General features: G+C 44.0%; 3 protein-coding genes across 5 annotated transcripts in view; all 3 read right to left on the reverse strand.

Annotated features, from left to right (window-relative positions):
- glod5 (glyoxalase domain containing 5) overlaps positions 1-1,183 on the reverse strand; it is a 42,650-nt gene extending 41,467 nt beyond the window's left edge. Inside the window, exon 1 of the mRNA XM_062475960.1 lies at positions 1,054-1,183. Coding sequence (XP_062331944.1) covers positions 1,054-1,110 — 57 coding nt within the window. The 5' untranslated portion in view covers positions 1,111-1,183. The remainder of the gene's footprint in view (positions 1-1,053) is intronic.
- Positions 1,184-1,973: 790 nt separating this feature from the next.
- Positions 1,974-7,960, reverse strand: rlim (ring finger protein, LIM domain interacting). 2 transcript variants are annotated; one of them, XM_062475959.1, is made up of 4 exons: positions 7,820-7,960; positions 6,616-6,845; positions 5,702-5,809; positions 1,974-5,508 (listed from the first exon to the last, which is right to left on the reverse strand). In XM_062475959.1, exons 2-4 carry the CDS (start codon positions 6,782-6,784, stop codon positions 3,689-3,691), a joined length of 2,097 nt encoding a protein of 698 aa, XP_062331943.1. In that variant the 5' UTR covers positions 6,785-6,845; positions 7,820-7,960; the 3' UTR covers positions 1,974-3,688. The 2 variants fall into 2 exon arrangements, with proteins under 2 accessions (XP_062331943.1, XP_062331942.1); XM_062475958.1 differs by having other exon boundaries at positions 6,616-6,848.
- A 1,308-nt stretch (positions 7,961-9,268) lies between these two features.
- The window catches only part of nexmifb (neurite extension and migration factor b), a 153,090-nt gene continuing 143,462 nt past the window's right edge, over positions 9,269-18,896 (reverse strand). Inside the window, exons 3-4 of one of the 2 annotated variants that reach the window (XM_062475786.1) lie at positions 12,947-17,165; positions 9,269-12,405 (exon numbers count right to left, since the gene is read on the reverse strand). In XM_062475786.1, the coding sequence (XP_062331770.1) occupies positions 12,315-12,405; positions 12,947-17,165 (4,310 nt within the window). In that variant the 3' untranslated portion in view covers positions 9,269-12,314. Of the gene's footprint in view, positions 17,166-18,896 lie in introns of both variants that reach the window. The other variant, XM_062475787.1, reaches the window with a different exon arrangement.

Here is an 18,896-nt window from a genome sequence, read left to right on the forward strand (position 1 = left end):
GGAGGAGAACCCATTTCTTTTAAAATGTCAATGACGTCATACACATCGTACGACCAGAGATACTGCTTTACGGCAAGCTCTGGTCTCTTCCTTTTTTCCCTCGAGGCATCGACAACACAGCTGACAGGTTAGGCTCTCCTTGTCAATACACATGCTAGAAAGAGTTTTCACTTGCTAATGTTGTTGCTAATGCTCTGACATTCTGATTCTGCTTCGGATGCCATCAAGCAGGATCTCTGGTCGTAGTCAGTCCTTCACTAACCAATCAGCATTCATTAGCAGAATGCTAGCTGTTATGGGCAACAACGACTCATCCTGTAAGAAATCGAAAGGACATAAGTACTCGTTCATTCAACTTTCGACATATAATCCATGTTGAACATGCAAAAACTACAATCACATCTGAGATTTCTCAACGACAATCAGGGGAAAGAGACCAATTTAGCCGTTTAGCTCCATAGACTCCCATTGAGCACGCACTCGCGATCACCCCCAGTGGAACTCTGGTGGAACTGCAACCAAATTCGGTACAATGGGGCTTAATAGGGAGTGGACAGGCTCTCCTTAAACAGGCTCTGATTATGTCAATGATTTGCTTCCATACAAATGGCAGCGCGCCCTCTTCTGACATCCTAAATATGTGACTGTCAAACTTGTGGGAGCAACTTTCGCGTCACAACAAAAAAATCTACGCAAAATTGAGAAATAAGATTTCCACACACAGTTTTAATTCCCGATTTCCGGGTAAAAGAGGACGTCTGGTCACCCTATATTATCAAAACAAAAAATGGGTCGTTTTCCTATTTCTAAACGGTAGTCGGGAAACAGCTCTTTTCCCGATTTTGGTTCTCATTTCTAAACGAAAATCCGTTGGCCGCCATGTACACGGACCGCTTTCACTCTTATTCGGTACTGTAGAACTAACGAAGCAATGTTAACAACTTTGGCAACACCATCTTGTGGTATCTCGGTTGGCTATGTCCGGTTCGTTTTACTGGGTTTGTGAACTTTCAAGATGCTAACGGGTAAACAATTAAAAACTGAAATAATTACCTTGCAGTAAATTGCTGGAAACCCTGACAAATGACAGCCAAGTATCCTAAAAGCCATTTGCAAATGTTAACTTCCTTCTTTAACCTACCCCCCCCCCCCGCATTACCGTAATGCTTAGACGATTTATTCGGTGTGCGCGTTTTTCCTTCAGTCTTGGCTCTTACTTCCGTTGATTCTTGTGCTTTACTGACTTTTGATTCTAAATAAAAATAGCTCAGTTGATATTTAACAACTTTATTATAACGTACAAATAAAATGGGCTCTTCGAGACCAAGTCTGACATATTCGCCCATGTTAGGCGAGCAGGTTGAGTTATCCCTGATCTAACAAGGCGCTAGTAATATAGATAATGTAGCTCGTCGATATCGTAGATGTATTAAATCCCATCATGAATCAGTAACCAATAACACTGATTAAACACTCAAACCCCACATCTGCAGCAACCACCTGTTTCCCTCTCTGGTAGGAAGGGCACATTAACCCTCGTGCTGCCTTCGGGTCACATGACCCAAAAGTTCATAACGAACCATCGTTGTGTTTACCCAATTTTACCCAATACAAAAACAAATTAAAATAATTTTCTTTTAACCTTTGCAATGTGGGGGGTCTGAGACAGCCTAGGTGTTAAAAGAAAATGCTTCACTTTGTCTTTGTATGCGGTAAATTTGTCGCAATACGACGGTGGGTCACAATGACTGATGGGTCAGAATGACCCGAAGATAACACAAGGGTTAACTCGTCCAGTAGACTTAACGATATAGAGCTCGAGGTACATAATCCTAAAACTAATGCTATACACTAGGGCTACCTACTTTGGACACAGACGTTGAGGTCATTATAAATAATTGATCAAAGACCCATTTCCCCAAGGCATAGCAAGTACAAATTTGAGTATATTCAATCATTATCAGAAAGAGCGCTTACGGAACATTAGACAACCAGCCCTGTTAAAATACAGGGTCAATTTTGACATCTCCAACATACAGACTTGAAAATAACACACATTGAGGCTATATGATGCATGCCTACAATGCAATTTGCAGAGGAATAAACTGTTTAATTCAGAAAAAAGCTGTTATGAATGGGAATGATATCCAGTCCACATACTACATTATGCCATAGAACAAGGGCAGGGCCAGACCACCCCCCCCCCAAAAAAAAACAAACAAACATTTCATTATAATTGCTATTTAACAATAACAGAGACTTGAACTTTCCACACAAAAATCTTACAGGGGGAAGAAGTTCACTTGTGCCAACATGAGAAACCTTATAAGAGGTGGCACAATGAAATAAGATATCCCCCTTATTGCCCAGAGCTCATAATTCAGAACCATGGAGCAGTGCCTCAAATGTACAGAAAAATAAAAATGAAGCTAGAGCAAAGTATAACATTTTAAATAGGTAACCTTTCATATAAGTGAAACTTTAACAGTCTACACAATATTTTAGAAATAATATTACATGTTCATAATATTTTTTGAATGACTTCAAATGTTTCCCCATTTGTGTATATTGCACTGACATCCAATTCATCTGCTAGGAAGGGGCAGATGAACTGTCCACATCTAGGGGTTCAGGTCAGGTCCTGTAAACACTTCAACACCAGATGACTGCCTGTTATTTTATCTTTAGAAATCAGTCAGATGTTAAATCTTTTTAAATCTGAGTTTTGATCTGCTCAGTGAAAATTCTAAAATGTTCGTATTTATTGTTCAGGGGTCACAACAGAAAAACTTGACTGCACTGTTGGGATCAAAGCAACCTTTGATGGTGACTATACAAACACCACTGCGTCTGAAACGGTTTGAGATCTCAGGTGTAAAACAATCACTCTTGATGAATTAACAGCCATGAGGATGTGGTGGGATTCAAAAAATAAATGTCAGCATTCCAAACATAATTCTATTAGCCTACTCAAATGTTTTCCCTAAAGACTGTACAACATTGTACATACTTTAACTTAAAAACCATTCTGTAATCTTCAACACTTGACAATCTGTGCCACTCCAAAATATTAATAGCAGTTTCTTTTGTCTCAAGTAAATAGAGAAAAGGCGGGGAGTCCAAAGGATTCGTAGCATTCCCATTTCTCCCCTTATCTTGTCTTATGTCCTATTCAGCACCAGCCTTTCAACATGATTATGCTGTCACAATCAGGATTTGCCAGTCGATAGGAGAGTTGATTTATACACCAAAGCCTTACCTGTCCACCCACATCCTGGTATAAAGGATATTTATCACTGATGGCTTGGGGGGGGGGGGGTTGGGATAATAAAACATCAACATTTGAAATTGAGAAATCTAAAATATTTTAGAGCCTGAGGTAACAGACACTGGTTTAACTAAAAGAGGACTGCTGCTGTTGCTATGAATGATCTAGTCTCCTGTGAAACTGGTTAGGCTCCAAAGCAACCTCCCAAGACCTAGCCTTCCCCCAGGCACTGGTGGACTTCTGAGGGGATTGGACCATGACAAAATGGAAACAATACCAACTAGCCAATCAGAGGAAATGTACTGTCGCCCCACTACTTGCTCCTAAGATATACCCTCAGACCTTTGTTGGCGTGTAAGAGGCTGGATTGGGAGGAGCACTGACCCTGACTGTGAATGACCCCTCCTGGCTTCCCTGCTACTACACCACACTTTCCCGATTGGTGGATACCAGGACTGCCCTGCGACAAATGGGACAAGTGGAGTTCTCTGATAGCCAGCGGTCAATGCAATGGACATGGTATTCGTGTGAGCAGGGCAGCTTCCTTAGCTTGTTTCCTTCAGTGTATTCTGTGATACACACACTGCAGGTCTTGAGCGCGTCGCTCTCACCAAAGTTGCGCGTGGACAGGTTGTCAATCTGCTCTTTGGTCAGCCCCCGCGGCTGGTCCTCATCGTCGTCATTCAGAAGAAAGAAGTGGGCAAGGCGGAGGAAGGGGAGGGAGCTGGGCTCCTCCAGACTAATGGGAGCCCGGGGCCGGGCCCGGCTGCCTCCGCCCCCACCTCTGGCTGAGGACCCAGACCCCAGCCCCTCTTCTACATCCCTCTCTTCTGTCCTTGCCTCGGGGGTCCCAAGGCCAACAGGTATGCTTGCCACCACAGCAGGCTCTGCCACCACAGCAGCTGCAGCAGCAACAGCAGCGTCCGGGTTACCAAGGGCTTCTGCTAGGTCCGCCGGTGGGTTGGCACCACGGTTCGAATCTGAGGAATCCGAGTCAGAGTCCATGAAGTAACTGAGCTCTCCGAAACCCGTCATGATCTGACGGATCATTGACTGGAGCGCCATGGAGGTGGCCTCGCCCAGACCTGCATCTGAGATCCGCCGTATGGGGATGCGGATGGTGCTGACATATGTCCGTACACCGGCACGTTCGGACCGTGAGAAGGTTCTGCGGAACCCTCCACGCTCGCTCTCGTACAGAAATGTATTGTTGGAGTTCTGGGAGCGAGACCGAGTGCGGTTGGCAATACTGTCCCTCTGACGGTACTCTCCTGGACGCACCCGACGCACCTGAAGATCCAGCATGATGGTGGGGGGCCGCCTGTTAGTTGCCCCTGCTTCCCCGCCTGTGGCCTCTCCCTCTGGTGGTGGGGGACTGGTTATCTCTGGGGCTCCGGTTCCAGCTCCAAGTCCGGCCCTAGCTGGCTGAGGGTCGTATTCGGCTGTGCTCTGCCTGGACAGCACATGCTGTCGAGTCCTGGAGCTCCCCTCCGGAGGGGATGCAGGAAAGGTGTCGGGGCTGTGAGTGTTAGGGGCTTGCCGGGGGTGGGAGTCCAGGAGCTCCAGGGTGAGGGGGGAGCGACTCCTGGCCGTGCGAGCCCTGGTCCTACGCTGCTCAGGGCTGCGGCTGCGGGCTCTCCTCTGGCCCCGGCGAAGGGGCTCCTCTGTGTGAAGGTTGGAAGGGGCTGGGGCCTGGACAGGAGGTGATGGTGGGAGGGGAAGTGGGGTTACAACCAGCGGGCTAGCAGGTGGGCTGCAGGGCACTGATGCAGCTACTACAACCTCTGGTACTACATAAGGGGCTTCTTCCACCAGCGGGACAGGTACAAAACCAGCATCTGCCTCCGCCTCAGGCACTGGTAAAGCCCCCAGCTCTGGCTCAGGCTCAACTGTCACTGTCAGCTCCTCCACCACATGCTCCAACACAGGCTCCACCACAGACTCCTCAGTTTCCATTGGCGTTTCGGTGGGCTCGGCCTCAACTACAACTCCAGGCATCTCTACAGTCTCCTGGGCTTCGCCAGCTTCGGCTCTGGCTTGCTGTTCCGCAAGGTTACGGTTTACGTTGATCTCTAGACTGAAACGGAAGTCCCCGCTGTTCGGGTTGGTTCGGCTGACTGCCCGCCATGACTGGTTCCCACGGTGACCGCTTCGCGTGGTGTTTCCCGTCCTTCGGACTGTGTTTAGCCAGTCTAGGAGGGTGTCGCCATTGGACGAATCCTCAGAAGCTTCGGGCGGATCTAGTAAAGAGAATAGGTGAAAAATATTCCATAGTTCTACAATTCTAAAATGTATTCCTACCTTCATTTATTATGTATAATCATGTTCATAACATAAGACTTGTGTCATGATCTAGTCATTTTCAGCATATAATTGACAGAATACAAAATAAATATTAATGGATATATTGAAGGAGATAAGGGATTGACTTACCCCCTGTGCCTTCTCCACTCTCAAGACTAGTGCTGTTGCTGTCAAGCTGCTCTGGACCATCCTTGATCTGCTGAAGCCTACTCAGCAGCTCCTCCTCTGTGATTTCACCTGGGAAGTACAACACAACTAAGTAAACAGAACCAAGGCGAATGCAGCTCCAGGCCTTCTCTTCCTGAGGTCAAAAACTCAAAAGATTCATACAGCATGACCACAAAAATGAAGCTGGTAGGGGAGGAGCTAGTGAGGGAAAGAGGTCTAAACAAACTAATTACAACTCAATGCGTGTGAGGTAGATGAGGCTTGATAAAATATTCCAAACCCTGGGGATGAAACATGAAAGCATCTCAAACACTTATTTTCCACTTGGTCCAAGAAAAGTGCATTTGAAGAATCCACCAAAATATGCTGCCTGTCCAGTAATGGCCTAAGTACAGTGGCTGCAGGTTTCCTTTGAACACTGCAACAGCTAAAGAGGACCAAAAACCACTCGGTCCCTCTTGCCAGACAGGACCAGAACACTTGTGTTCCACTAAAGGTACTCCAAACTTACATTCCCCTTCCCACAGGCCTGGGACACAAACAAATGGGTCCTCTTCAGCAATCTGCCAGGGTTTTTGTTTTTAAGATAATAACACTTCTAAATTATGAGGAAGGCAACTAAATGTAGGCTAGCATCTGAGGACGGATCAACAAATGAAAATAAACTGACTTTTAACATGATAAAGGCCTATGATATTATTGGCACCCATCCTGGGATAATTGTCTTATCTAATAGACCTTCATCTAATGTATCAGGGTCAAGATAATATTGTTCGGCTGAGAACAAAAGGATGGGTCAAAAGGAGTTTGTTTGGTCTATGCATTGAAATGAAACAAGGCTTGTTGACAAGGGGATTAATCAGATATGTGAATACCTGGGGTCCCCAGTAGGTTGTTGTCTCTCATGAGTCTATAATCTTCCTCACTCAGGTTGTTCACAAACTGGTAGAAGGCTTCTTCTCTGTCCAGCCTATCCAACTGCCTCCGGCGCTGCGACTCTGACTGGTCGCTGCCTCCTTGCTCGGAGCTGTCGGAACCTTCCATTGGCTTAGAGAAGGGAGGATGACAAATAGGCCTTACACGCTCCACCAGGATCCAGATGTAACTGCTGAAAGGGAAGAATAGAAGTGCACACCTGCATCTTCAGCCAACTAATAGTACAGACAATTAAATGAAAGGTCAGCAAAACCATATACACGTCCACGTTACTTTCAGCTTTGGATCAACTGAATATACCACAACATAAATGGAAATCCTAAAATCTGCTACTAATTCTTTCATAAAAGGTGGTCCACGTTTCCCTATCTGGATGAGGGTTTCAAAATACAGCAACGAGGCTACCCAACTAACGGTAGTTGGCTTGCTAGTTAGCTAGCTAACTTGTGTAGCACCCAGGGAAAAAGCCAACTCCTAGTTAATTGTGCCGTTACATTTAGCCAAATCAGTGTGTGTGAGAGTATGTAAATGTGATAACATGAATCCATAGTTTGAAAATCCATCAGAGTTAAACTTGAATAAAACAAAAACAAAATGGCTACATTTGTGTAGTTATTATTTCAAGCTAGCTAAATGACAAGCTAGCTACTAACCTTAGCTTGATGCAAAACTGGGAAAAGATGGAGGTAGACAAACAACCAAGCTAGCTAGAAGGCTAACTAGCCATAGTAGCTAACATAGCAAGCTTCAAGCGAAAACCGTCACCCTGTGGCTTAGCTAGATTGTTAAATGCTGGAATTATTTCTTTTTTGCGGCGTTAACTACTGCAGCTACAATATGCCATTAGTCACGATGACGAAAGTGTTGGACAAAATATGCCTAGTTTAACCTATAACGGAGATTTAGACAGGAAGTTATCTAGCAAGCTAGCCAGGCTAGCAAAATACGAAGCATCTACGTCATCGTAAGGTAGCTGTTTGCTAGCTGGTTGACAGCTAGGTCCTACATTTATCTCGCTAGCTAGCTTGCACTTGATGACCGCTACTCTAGGCTAGCTAGCTAGTAACAGGTTAGCCTCAAAAATATATGTTCTACTCAAGATACAGTACAACAAATCTAAAGAAGCACATTGCTTCAAATTACCTCTCTGGTGTAGATACCGTTTTCTTCTTTTTAAATGATTCGCATTTAATTATTACAAATTCGCATGAATAGATTGCTACGATCTTAGGATTCCATTTTCTCCATCTCTGTACGGAACAGGGAGGAGCAAGTATCAATAAGGACTCTAATTTCCGGTTTAGTTCTTTTAAAACATTTCACAATAAAGGTCAGGAGATTAAAACTACATTATCTTCCCCATACCGGCGGTACATCACATGCATAAAGTTACAACTACAAAATGAGTTAATTAAACACTTTTAATGATCGACATGTATTAAAATAAGTAACAGCCTAAATAAAGATGACCTCATGTTTGAATTAAAATAATGAGGTTAGAACTTTCTGAAACCATTTCAACCCCGCACAGCCAGCCTCTCTAATTAAAGGTTAGTGGACATCAGTTATTCCACTGTAGCCTTCATTTTTATACATTGCATATTTATATATATGTTCCAATATCCACCATCCATATTGGATGTGCTAAGAGTTTATTCTACAAGTACAGCTTCTACTAGCCTAGTAGAGTCCAAGACTACCAATAACCAGGAAGATTGGTCATTTTATTTATACCCAACTTGCTCCTAAATTCCGTGTGTAGCACCCAGTGAAATAGGGTATATTGTGTAAAAGGTAAAAAAAAAAAAAGTTCGTCAGTTCTGACCCATTTTAGACCTTGTTCGTAATGTGAAGGCGAATCTACAAAACCGGAAATGCTATTGACGACTATCAATACCCTTTTCATGCTACTTTTGTATGATTCTTTTCCGGAAATTGGTTGAGCATGTGAAGTTATGCTATGCCTGCGCTCATAGTGCGGACTGTAACGTGCCGCGCAGACAGTGCCGTGCTGTGGTAACATAGGTAAAAGAGTGGACGTGTATTTATTGACACAATTCCCACGTAGCCTACTTCAAATAAATCAGGCCAATTTAGTGCAGGGGCTGTCCATGGTGCTGAAAGAGAAAACGGAAAACGGCCTGATCCATTTCATTTCTCAACTTTCTGTCTCGCTCTGGCATGTAAATTGCTTACTCCCCTCTCTCTATTATGGGTGACTAAAGAACAACAACAATGCACCACCTGACAGTTTTCGTAGAAATCGATACATCATAGGATGTGTTTACGTTCTGAGCCCTTATCTCAGACTCCAATCAAACAGCATAATGTTCTGAAGGGAAAATACCTAATCTATTTGAGTATTGATTTGCTGTGGTACAATACAGTAGAAAAAATTGCTACAAATGATAAATATCCTGTTGTTATCCTCATGAGGTGTTGTTCAAAAAACGCTACTTCTACTGGCACAATGCATTACTTGTCTCACAAGAGAGAACTGTAACATACTGGTTTAAACTGATTCATTTGAGAACAGAGCAAGAAAAAACAGTTTCAAGACAATGAGGGTGAAAAACAACTCTCTTCAGAAAGCAGCATTCAAAATCTTATTTTAATGTGTATATTTACTCCATAAACATTATTACAAAACTCAGCAAGTACCAATATTACATTATCACCGTACAGGCTTGATCACAAATATCGAAAACCTTTGCAACAGTTACAACAAAAACCAAAATAATACTAAAATAATTTACAAGAAAATCTATAAAACAGCAAATTGTTCACAAATTTGAATATTTTTTTAATCCAGATTTTAATTTTTTCTTCGCTTATTTGTGTTTTGCACAGTAACACAACACTCTCACAACAAGATCATGGTCTTATTACAAAACTCCCAACAAAAAGTAGGTATTTCTATTTTTCCATCATTTACTTTCATATTTCGGTTTTTAAAACCAGAAGCTTGTCAATGAACATCCTTTCCATTGGCCTAGAGAGGCGCATAAAAGGTTACTCACACACACAAATACTGCACAGCACTTTCTAAGAAAAATATACACTTACAAAATATGTTACAAATTGGCACACAAAAAATATACAAGATTTTGTAGTGTCAAGAGTTCATTAATATTCCCTCTGGCTACAACTCTAGACAGTATATATAAAGCTCATTATTCTTTTAATGAAAAGAGCCAAACGTAATCCCAATCAATGTCAAATAATCATGAAGTGAACACATCAAACATAATTATATAATATACATTCATAAAGAGGGTCATGGTTCCTATAACCTAGTTTGCATTTGTTTTTTGTCATCTCTGGGAAAAAATTATAATTGTCAGCTTTCTTAGCACCATTAAGATGAGGCAGCTCAACAGTGGCACATTTTGAAAGAAAGAATGCGAGAGAGAAAGAAAAATGTTTAGTTAGATATGGATGGATAGATGGAAAGATAGAAAGAAAGATAGAAGGAACACATCCTCGGAACTCAAGATACTACATTCAATTTGACACTAGACAGAAATGAAAGAAGGCTGACAAACGGTCCATGTGGAGTTCCTTTTAGCAGTCTGTCCAGATCTTATCCCTACAACACCGAAGAGAAGGGCATACAGCGAGTGATGATGAGGAGAGAGGTAGTAGGACAGAAGGATATTTAGAGATGAAGTGTGAGAAAGAATATAGCGGAAGAAGTGAGAGGGAGAGAACAGAAAAATACATTGTGAATCATACTTTTACTTACCACCTTTATACAAGGCATTTTTAAATGAAGCTTCAGAATGCTGGCATTGCTCCAAGACAAGCTCTGTTAAATGGTTCCGTACTGTATGACAGACTATATTAGCCCTCACGACTAACAGACAAGATTAATTTACATGCATTTGTATGTGCATTTGTTAAACTCAACACTGATGCATTGGAATTAAAACTGATTTCATATTTCATAATTATCTGTTGTTGTCATTACCATTAAATACAACCTCATGAACAGACAATTATAGCTTCGATACACGTGTATAGAGATGGTTGACTCATAGATGTGTACTGAATTAGTTATGTATTTTTCTATTTAATTCTAGTAATCAATAATAATTACGACTTTCGTCAACACACACTACTGAATCCATCATACACTGGAATGGAATAGTTAGAGGAATTGAATGGTTGTTTTTAGGCTGACAATAATTCCTGGGTCCTAATCTGATTGCTTCTTTAATCAAAACCAAACTATGTAGGTATTTCACTTTCAGCTGAATCAAATCCAATAAATAATTAAATATGTTTAGTTACCATTTATTTATTAGGTTCAGTTTAAACACCTTCCTTGTAGGAACTTGCTACATGAGCATGTTACTGTAGTTATAATACAGGTATAATAGTATCCCACTGATTAGATGTGAACCTACACTTTTTTCTGCACATTCTTTTGACTTTCAAGGAAGCATAAAGGCAGCGAGGAAACAAGTCTATAGGCTGTAATTAAACTACAGAGAGTAAAAGAGGCCCTTTATAGGAGGTCTTGCATAGAAAGTGTATCGGTAACATAACCAGGAATACGTACCTGTAGACAGGTCACTCTGTCATTGTCTTCATATAATGTGTTTACACTATTACTGGATAATCCAGTGGATACTCAGCAAAATGTGTGATGATTACTTATTTGTGACACCTTTTTGAAGTACAATAATCAAAATCATTGGGATTGTTTAGGTGTTTTGGGATAATTGCAGCAAATGCATGCAGTCTTTGCAGACAAATATTAACGTAAATATGAAATAAATATTAAAGTATTATAATGCTACAATACCTCTGCAACTATTAAATTGTTAGGAATAAAAAAATAAAAAAAACATCTTACTTCCACTATGCATATAACCACCAATGACAAATCATGACCTTGCTTACCCTCAGATAGGATACCCTCTGTCTCAAGAAAACACCTTTTAAACATCTCTCTATTAATCCTCCTCTACAGTCGCCTTTAAAGATATCCCATTTGTTTCTTCTTTTGCTTCTCAAAGTCGGGTGAAGTAACTTGAATTCAGTAAACAAAGAAGGGGGATAAGAAGAGGATTGGAAGTATCTTTCTGTTTTGGTTTAGAGATAGGTGGTGTTTCACTGCCAGCTGTAGGTACCTTCCATCAGAGAAGAGGAAGAAGTAAATGATGAAGAAAAAGACAAGTCCCAAATAAGGATTTCCTGGAAAGGCAGTTCTCTTTTACAATGCTGCCAAACCAAGCAGCAAATCATCAAATGGTAAAAAACAAAAAAACAAAAGAGGAACAGCTAATAATATTCACACATTTAAGAGGTAATTTACATAGCATATTAGCTTTTGGCACATTGATTTTTAAGATTTTAAATGATCTTCTTTCTTCCTTTTTGCAAATAGTGCATGTCCCTGTACAACAACATTGAGAAAAATACTCTGAGAGAGTGGAGCATTTGTGAATTTGCAAGGCGTAGAAATGTAATTCTAGGACACCAGTTCCTCTGAAATTCCAAGAGAAAAAAAGATCAAAAGTAACAAAAAATTAAGTCATTCCAACATTGATAAGAAAATTAAGACAGAATGTTTAAGTCTGATATGTCATCATCAATACAAAAATGTCCCATCTTATGGGCTTATATGGGCTCAGAAGAGGGTGCTTATGGGATCTGTAGTTTTCCCTCTTGAAATGAGCCAGGCAGTGCATGATGGACAGCAACAACAGGACATCCATATTCTGCATACAAAAAACAGATAGGAGGTGGGGTGCTTGTATGCCACTCAATGCATTTGTGTATAGCTACATCTTCAGGGAGGAAGTGAATAAACACAGAATTCAGGGCAGCAAGTTTCACTGAGAAAATACAAAAACAAAGTACTCCACCCAAAAATGCGACAACTGTTTTCAAGGCTTTTTATCAGACTAAAAACCAAATAGAAACAACTAGAAAGAGAGAAAAAACTGAGCAGAAACAACAAAAGCAAGAAAAATGCAGCCATGGTAGTTTTTAAAATCTCAGTCAAGCTTGACACAATCACTCAATAGGTAGTTTGCAAATTACAAGAAGTAACTCATGCAAATAGTATTGTCCTCTTAAGAGAGAGGAGTTGGAGAAAGAGTAGTAGGGTAGGGGGTGGCGTGTTTGTCATGCAGCTCTGGCATAGTGTCAGCATTGGTCGGTATGCTTTGAGGGGTGGGGGGAAGGGGGGAGACAAGGTGAGGGGTAAAGTGAGATAAAAGGAGGGCAGGGGTACAACAGCCTTTAACAAAATATTACCTCAGTTTCTCAAAAGAGGCCATCAGTGCTATGTCCTTATTAGGGTCTCTCTCCACTCGCTTTCCCTTCATAGTGTCAATCCGTGGAAACTTGGCGCTGGTCTTGTGGCGGTACAACTTTTTGTGTGCCGGCCCTGGATTGATAAAATTGGGTTTGTCAAACATGTGGCAACCCAGGGCCAGTTGGGGAAAGAGGGGATGAGACGGATTGAATTTGGTTTGGTTCTTACCCCCCTTGCAACCTGCCTTTTTGCCCCTCCCTGCCCCAGTGCTGCCTTTCTTCTTTAACTCAGGCTCAGTTCCTGACAGAATCTTTAGGGTCTTTAGGTTGAGGCTGTTGGCCTCAGGGGAAATGCAGGCCTCAGACACAGGGTCCCACAGTGGCTCAATAGAGGCCATCATAAACCTCTGGACCTCCGCCATGCCAGAGACAATGTTGGACAGGATGTTGGAGGGCTCCTCAAACTCCCTCTGGTCATCCCCTACTAGGCTGTTGCTCTCAGACCAGCCAGTGCCAGACCAGTCCCTGGTGCTGCTGCTGTCTGCCAGGGGGGCCTGACTCTTGGTCGCCTTCCCCTGCAACATTGCCTTTATTTTTTTTGTTGAGCGCGAGTTCTGTCTTGGGGCCTTCACCTTCTCTGCTTTGGTGGTTCTAGGGCCTCTGCCTTTCTTGGGGCTGTCAGTTGTTTGTTTGTAGCTGCCTTTCCTCTTCAACCTTGTGCTTTTCACACCACACATCATCTCCTCTGTTTGCTTATAAAAGTCATCATTGTTCACATTCTTTTTATCCAAGCCTAACCCTTCCTCACCTCTAAATGAATCCAACTGGTACTGGCCTCCCTCCATAGAGAACCCCCTTACAGAGTGTTGCTCCAGCTGCTGCTGCATTGCTTCACAGTTCCACTTTCCCTCCCTGCTATTTTCCATGCCCAGCTCACCCACATCCTGGTACTCTGCTGCTTTATCCATTATCTTAATCTCTCGCCCCACCACCTGAGGAGAGAGGTTGGGGGTCTCGGGAGGCGAGAGCTCTGCCAGGGATGAATGTCGAAACTTGTCAGGAGTAAAGTTGGAGATATCTAGCAGGTCCGAGGACTCCCTGAGAGGGGTGAGGGCATCCACACTTTGCTGGATCAGCACCTTAGGGCTGCAGTGTGACAGGAAGCCATCACGGACATCCTCTTCACCCCCCTCTCGTTCGCATGACTTGATGCTGAGGGAGCTATAGTTGCTGGAGGAAGCTGCGGAGAGAGAGCCTACTGAGTCATAGCTGATGAGCCGGCCATTGTCTGTGCAGAGAGTGGCTCTCTGGTACTGGAGACCCTGCTGGCCCTCACTGGCTTGCTGGCACACCTGCAGGTCGGTGGCGTGTGGCAGGCCAATAGGCTCAGACAGGTAGTTCTTCTCATACAGCAGCCTGTTGGGCTCCGTGCCCAATTGGCTGTAGCCAGACACAGGCAGGCTGTCGTTAAGCGGTAGGCCACTAGGGAAGCCGCCAGGAAGGAGGGGGGTGTCTTGGGTGTCTGAGGTGAAGCCCTGGCTGGGGCAGAGCTGGGGGTGCCAAATAGGGGGGAAGCTGGGGCAGTTCTGGGGGGATTGCTGGAGCTCAGACTCTGAGGGAGGGGAGAGGACACAGCTCTGGGCCAGCTGGAGAGAAGAGGCAAACTGCTTCTCCTCTATCGAAAGGCCCAGAGGGAAGTGCTGCCTGGTCGGCTGCTGTTGGGAGAAGTAGGCGATGCCTTCTCCTACCGAGGAGTCAGTGACGTCTAGAAGAGTCTGAAGATAGCCCCCAGGGATGACAGGGACTCCAGTTTCCACAACTTCAGAGGAGGAGGATGGGGGTTTGTCAGGGGAGCAGCTGGTAGGGATGAAGGGGAATTTCTCTTGGGCTGTGTCAGTGTGATTGTCAGAAAAGTGTGGGTGGAGTGTAGCAGAGCTGAGGTCTGTCTCTCCTAACACTCCAGCTCTGACAGCCGGCTCCTCAATCAGAACTGTCGCCAAGCACGTATCTGCTTCATTTGTCACACTCCCCAAACCCTCCCCCTCTCTCTCCGTTCCCCCCTTGATTATCTTGCTCCTTAGCCTGGCTTCACTTTTGAATTTCCTGATCTTTATTGTTTTGTGTCCTCCCCCCAGCCTCTTGCTCTCCCTCTCCTCTCTTTCCTGCGAGCGGCTCTTGGTCATGGCGGAAGGAGACATGATGGTGCTGGGATGTAATATTCCAGTAACTGGTATAGTACCTGCTCCCAACGCTGACTGCCGTACATCCTCTTTGACAGTGACTCCAACATCTGAGACAGAAAGGCCCAAGGCTGAGTCTGATTGTTCCAAAACATGGATCCTCTGCACCCTAAGCCGGTTAGCGATCTTGTATTTCCTCTTGGGGTGACTAGAACCAAAGGGGCGGTGTCGACGGCTGTTCAGATGAATGCCACGTTTCCGTTTATCCCTGGCTGCCAGCCTCAACTGCTCTTCTCTCTCCCTCCACCTCTCCTGCCAGAAATCCTTTAGTGGTGACAGTGTCTGGTATTTGACCACGGCCTCTGTGCTTAGGCTGACAGTAGCGTCTGCCGGATCCAGTTTTCCAAGTTTAACAGACATGTATCTCTCCCCTTTAAAGCGGTTGATAATAATGTACTTGATGACCACAGGAGGCTCCTTCCGAGAGGATTTCCTTCGTTTCTTAGGGCACCAGTCAACATCCTCCTCCTCCTTCTGGCCTATAAGGGTCTTCTCCTTCTTCTCAGAGTTCCTCTCGCTCTCGATTGAGTCCACGTCATACAGATAGTCGTCACTGTAGCGCACCTTCCTCTTAGAACGCAAGCCATAGTTGAGTTTTTTTTGGGGGCGGTCCTTCTTCTGCCTGGCATCCTGTGGGGTGTCAGAGGAGGAGCCAGTGCATGAGCTGTCATCACTGTAATCCCCTGAGTCCTCTGTGTTGCTGAAGTCCATTAGGTAGTTGATCTTAGGACTAGACATGGTGGAACCCTGGGACCCATTCAGAGGGCTTTCAGCACTCCCTTCCCTTCTGGATTTGCCCTCCTCCTCCTGTCCCAGACAGAGTTCTTCGGCTTTGGACTGAAGATCCTCTGCTGATACCCCTCTTCTCAGCAAGCCTCCTCCCCCCTCCTCCTTTTTGGCACAGTTAGCCAAGACACTGGGGAAAAAGTTGAACTGTGTCTCTTCTTGCAGCACATTGGTCTTTTCTCTCATGTTGTCCTGAAAGGACTCATAGCGTATTTTCAGAGAGCATACATCACTGCTCAATGTTGAGTCATCGTCCTCATCATCAAAAAGGTTGTCCACATCTTCCTCTGAAAAAAGGTTAACTGACAGCTCATTCTTAGAGCACAGGTCCAGCAGTTCCATCTTGCTCTCGCTAATGAAGGACTCAAAGTAGCCCCAGTCTTGCCCCGCGTTAGCCAGAAGGACCTCCTCTCCGCTCACCTTGTCCAGCAGCAGACCTTCATACAAATTCTTAGCAGAGGCCTCATCCTCTGGGTCATCGCTGTCCTCAGGGCTCTTCTCCTCCCCCTCCCCCCCCCTCTTCACTCCCCCTGTGGGATCTTTTGGCAGGGGGTAGCTGAGCAGCTGGTCAGAGAGGAGCTGGTCACCATAGTGACTCACTGTCTCCCCGTCATGGCTCAAGCACTGGATACTGATGTCGGAGATGGGGCAGGTGTCTCCAAAGTCTTCTTGAACCACCTCGCTTAGCCGCACGTCGAGTTCAGAGGTCTCCCGATTGGAGATGGTGTCATGGGCCACGTCATGGATAGGGAGGTTGGATGGGTCTGAAGCAGCAGCATCCCGGGTCTCTATGAAACAGCCAAGACAGGTGCGGCTGGGTTGGAGAAGACACTCCTCCGGTAACGCTGGCACAGTTCCAGGGTCCATCATGGTGGCTGGGGGCAGAGGTAAAGGGAGGGCCAGGGGCAGAGAGAGAGGGAGGACCAGCGGGTGAGTTGTCAGGTGGGGATCTCCAGGTGCTGCCCAAGGGTTCACAGATGTAAGAGGGTGGGAGGTAGGAGTGTCGTGGCCAAAATGGTTTGGGTCTTCATTGACATGAGGGTAGTGGGATGGGGTTAAACTGGGTAAGGTCTGTATGGTCCTCTGTAAACTGTTTGCAGCAGGCAGAGGAGGAGAGGCTGGAGGGAGGGAAGGAGGGAGGGCAGCATCGATGGATCCACACAGCCTCAGAATACTGCTATTCTCACATTCTCCTGGGGAGATAGGAAAGAGAGAAGACCATAAATAACTATGAACTAGAAGAACCAGCTGGATATTATAAATAAAGATTGTGTTATCTGTTATAGAGCTAAAGATGATACATAAAATGTATTATAATCACCATGATTATAGTCCTACTTTGACTTATTTGTTCTTGCTACATTTATCCTGATACACTAAACTAACCTTCTGACTGGGTCCCACACCATTTGCAAAAACAATGTAATTGATGACTAAATCTAACTTGGCAGTTTGTGTGATTTTCTCAAGATAGATCACAAGAACAGCTTAATCAGTTCAAGAGATTCGTCTGATGAGAAAAATAACAAAACCCCCAACAGAATCTGGTAGCAGTGCTGGCATCAGGCAGGGGGCTGTGTTTACTTTGTATAATAAGATGACAGGCACAGAAGCAGGTACATACACATGGGACACGACAGCTCCATATGCTGGAAACAATCTAAGCAATAACATCTCCACCTGCCTCCACATACAGGCTGCCACGGGCACAATGTAAATATTCAATTTCTAATACCACAAGGGAAAGACAAATAACTGATAATATATGAATATATAAGCAATATACTGTATATTGTACCCAAAAAATGTAGACAGTAGAATTTAGTTACTCAAGTTACAGTTAATATTGCTGAAACTCCAGTGTTTGAGTGAGTAAATCTTAGAATATGAAGATGACATTAGAGAGTTATTTAAAGAGGTAATTAATGTTTCAGAGAGCAGGTCCCAGAGTGAGATGCAGGCCTGAAGACATGGCAAGCAGGGAGGCAGAACGCCCACAAACAGCACAAAGCATCACGACTGCCATATTTAACCCTCGTGCTGCCTTCGGGTCACATGACCCAAAGGTTCATAACGAACCATTGTTGTGTTTACCCAATTTTACCCAATACAAAAACAAATAAAAATTATTTTCTTTTAACCATTCCAATGTGGGGGGTCTGAGACAGCCCGACAGTTAAAAGAAAATGCTTCACTTTGTTTTTGTATGAGGTAAATTTGTCGCAATACGACGGTGGGTCACAATGACTGATGGGTCAGAATGACCCGAAGATAACACAAGGGTTAATGAAGAATGGTGTTTCTGTAACTAAACTGCCCCGTGGACCAGTTTTCAAGTTTTCATTTGTTGTAGTTTTTTTCACCTGTGCGTAATTTGGTACTTGAGTGTGTATATACAGTTAGGTCCATAAATATTTGGACATTGACACAATTTTCATCATTTTGGCTCTGTATACCACCACAATGGATTTTAAATGAAACAATCAAGATGTGCTTTAAGTGCAGACTTTCAGCTTTAATTTCAGGGTATTTACATCCAAATCAGGTGAACGGTGTAGGAATTACAACACATTTTATATGTGCCCCCCCCCTTTTTAAGGGACCAAAAATAATTGGACAAACTAACATAATCATAAATCTAATTGTCACTTTTAATACTTGGTTGCAAATCCTTTGCAGTCAATGACAGCCTGAAGTCTGGAACCCATAGACATCACCAGACGCTGGGTTTCGTCCCTGGTGATGCTCTGCCAGGCCTCTACTGCAACTGTCTTCAGTTCCTGCTTGTTCTTGGGGCATTTTCCCTTCAGTTTTGTCTTTAGCAAGTGAAATGCATGCTCAATTGGATTTAGGTCAGGTGATTGACTTGGCCATTGCAGAACATTCCACTTCTTTGCCTTAAAAAACTCTTTGGTTGCTTTCGC

Source organism: Osmerus eperlanus, chromosome 13 (genome assembly GCF_963692335.1).
Source record: "Osmerus eperlanus chromosome 13, fOsmEpe2.1, whole genome shotgun sequence".
Taxonomy (NCBI): domain Eukaryota; kingdom Metazoa; phylum Chordata; class Actinopteri; order Osmeriformes; family Osmeridae; genus Osmerus; species Osmerus eperlanus.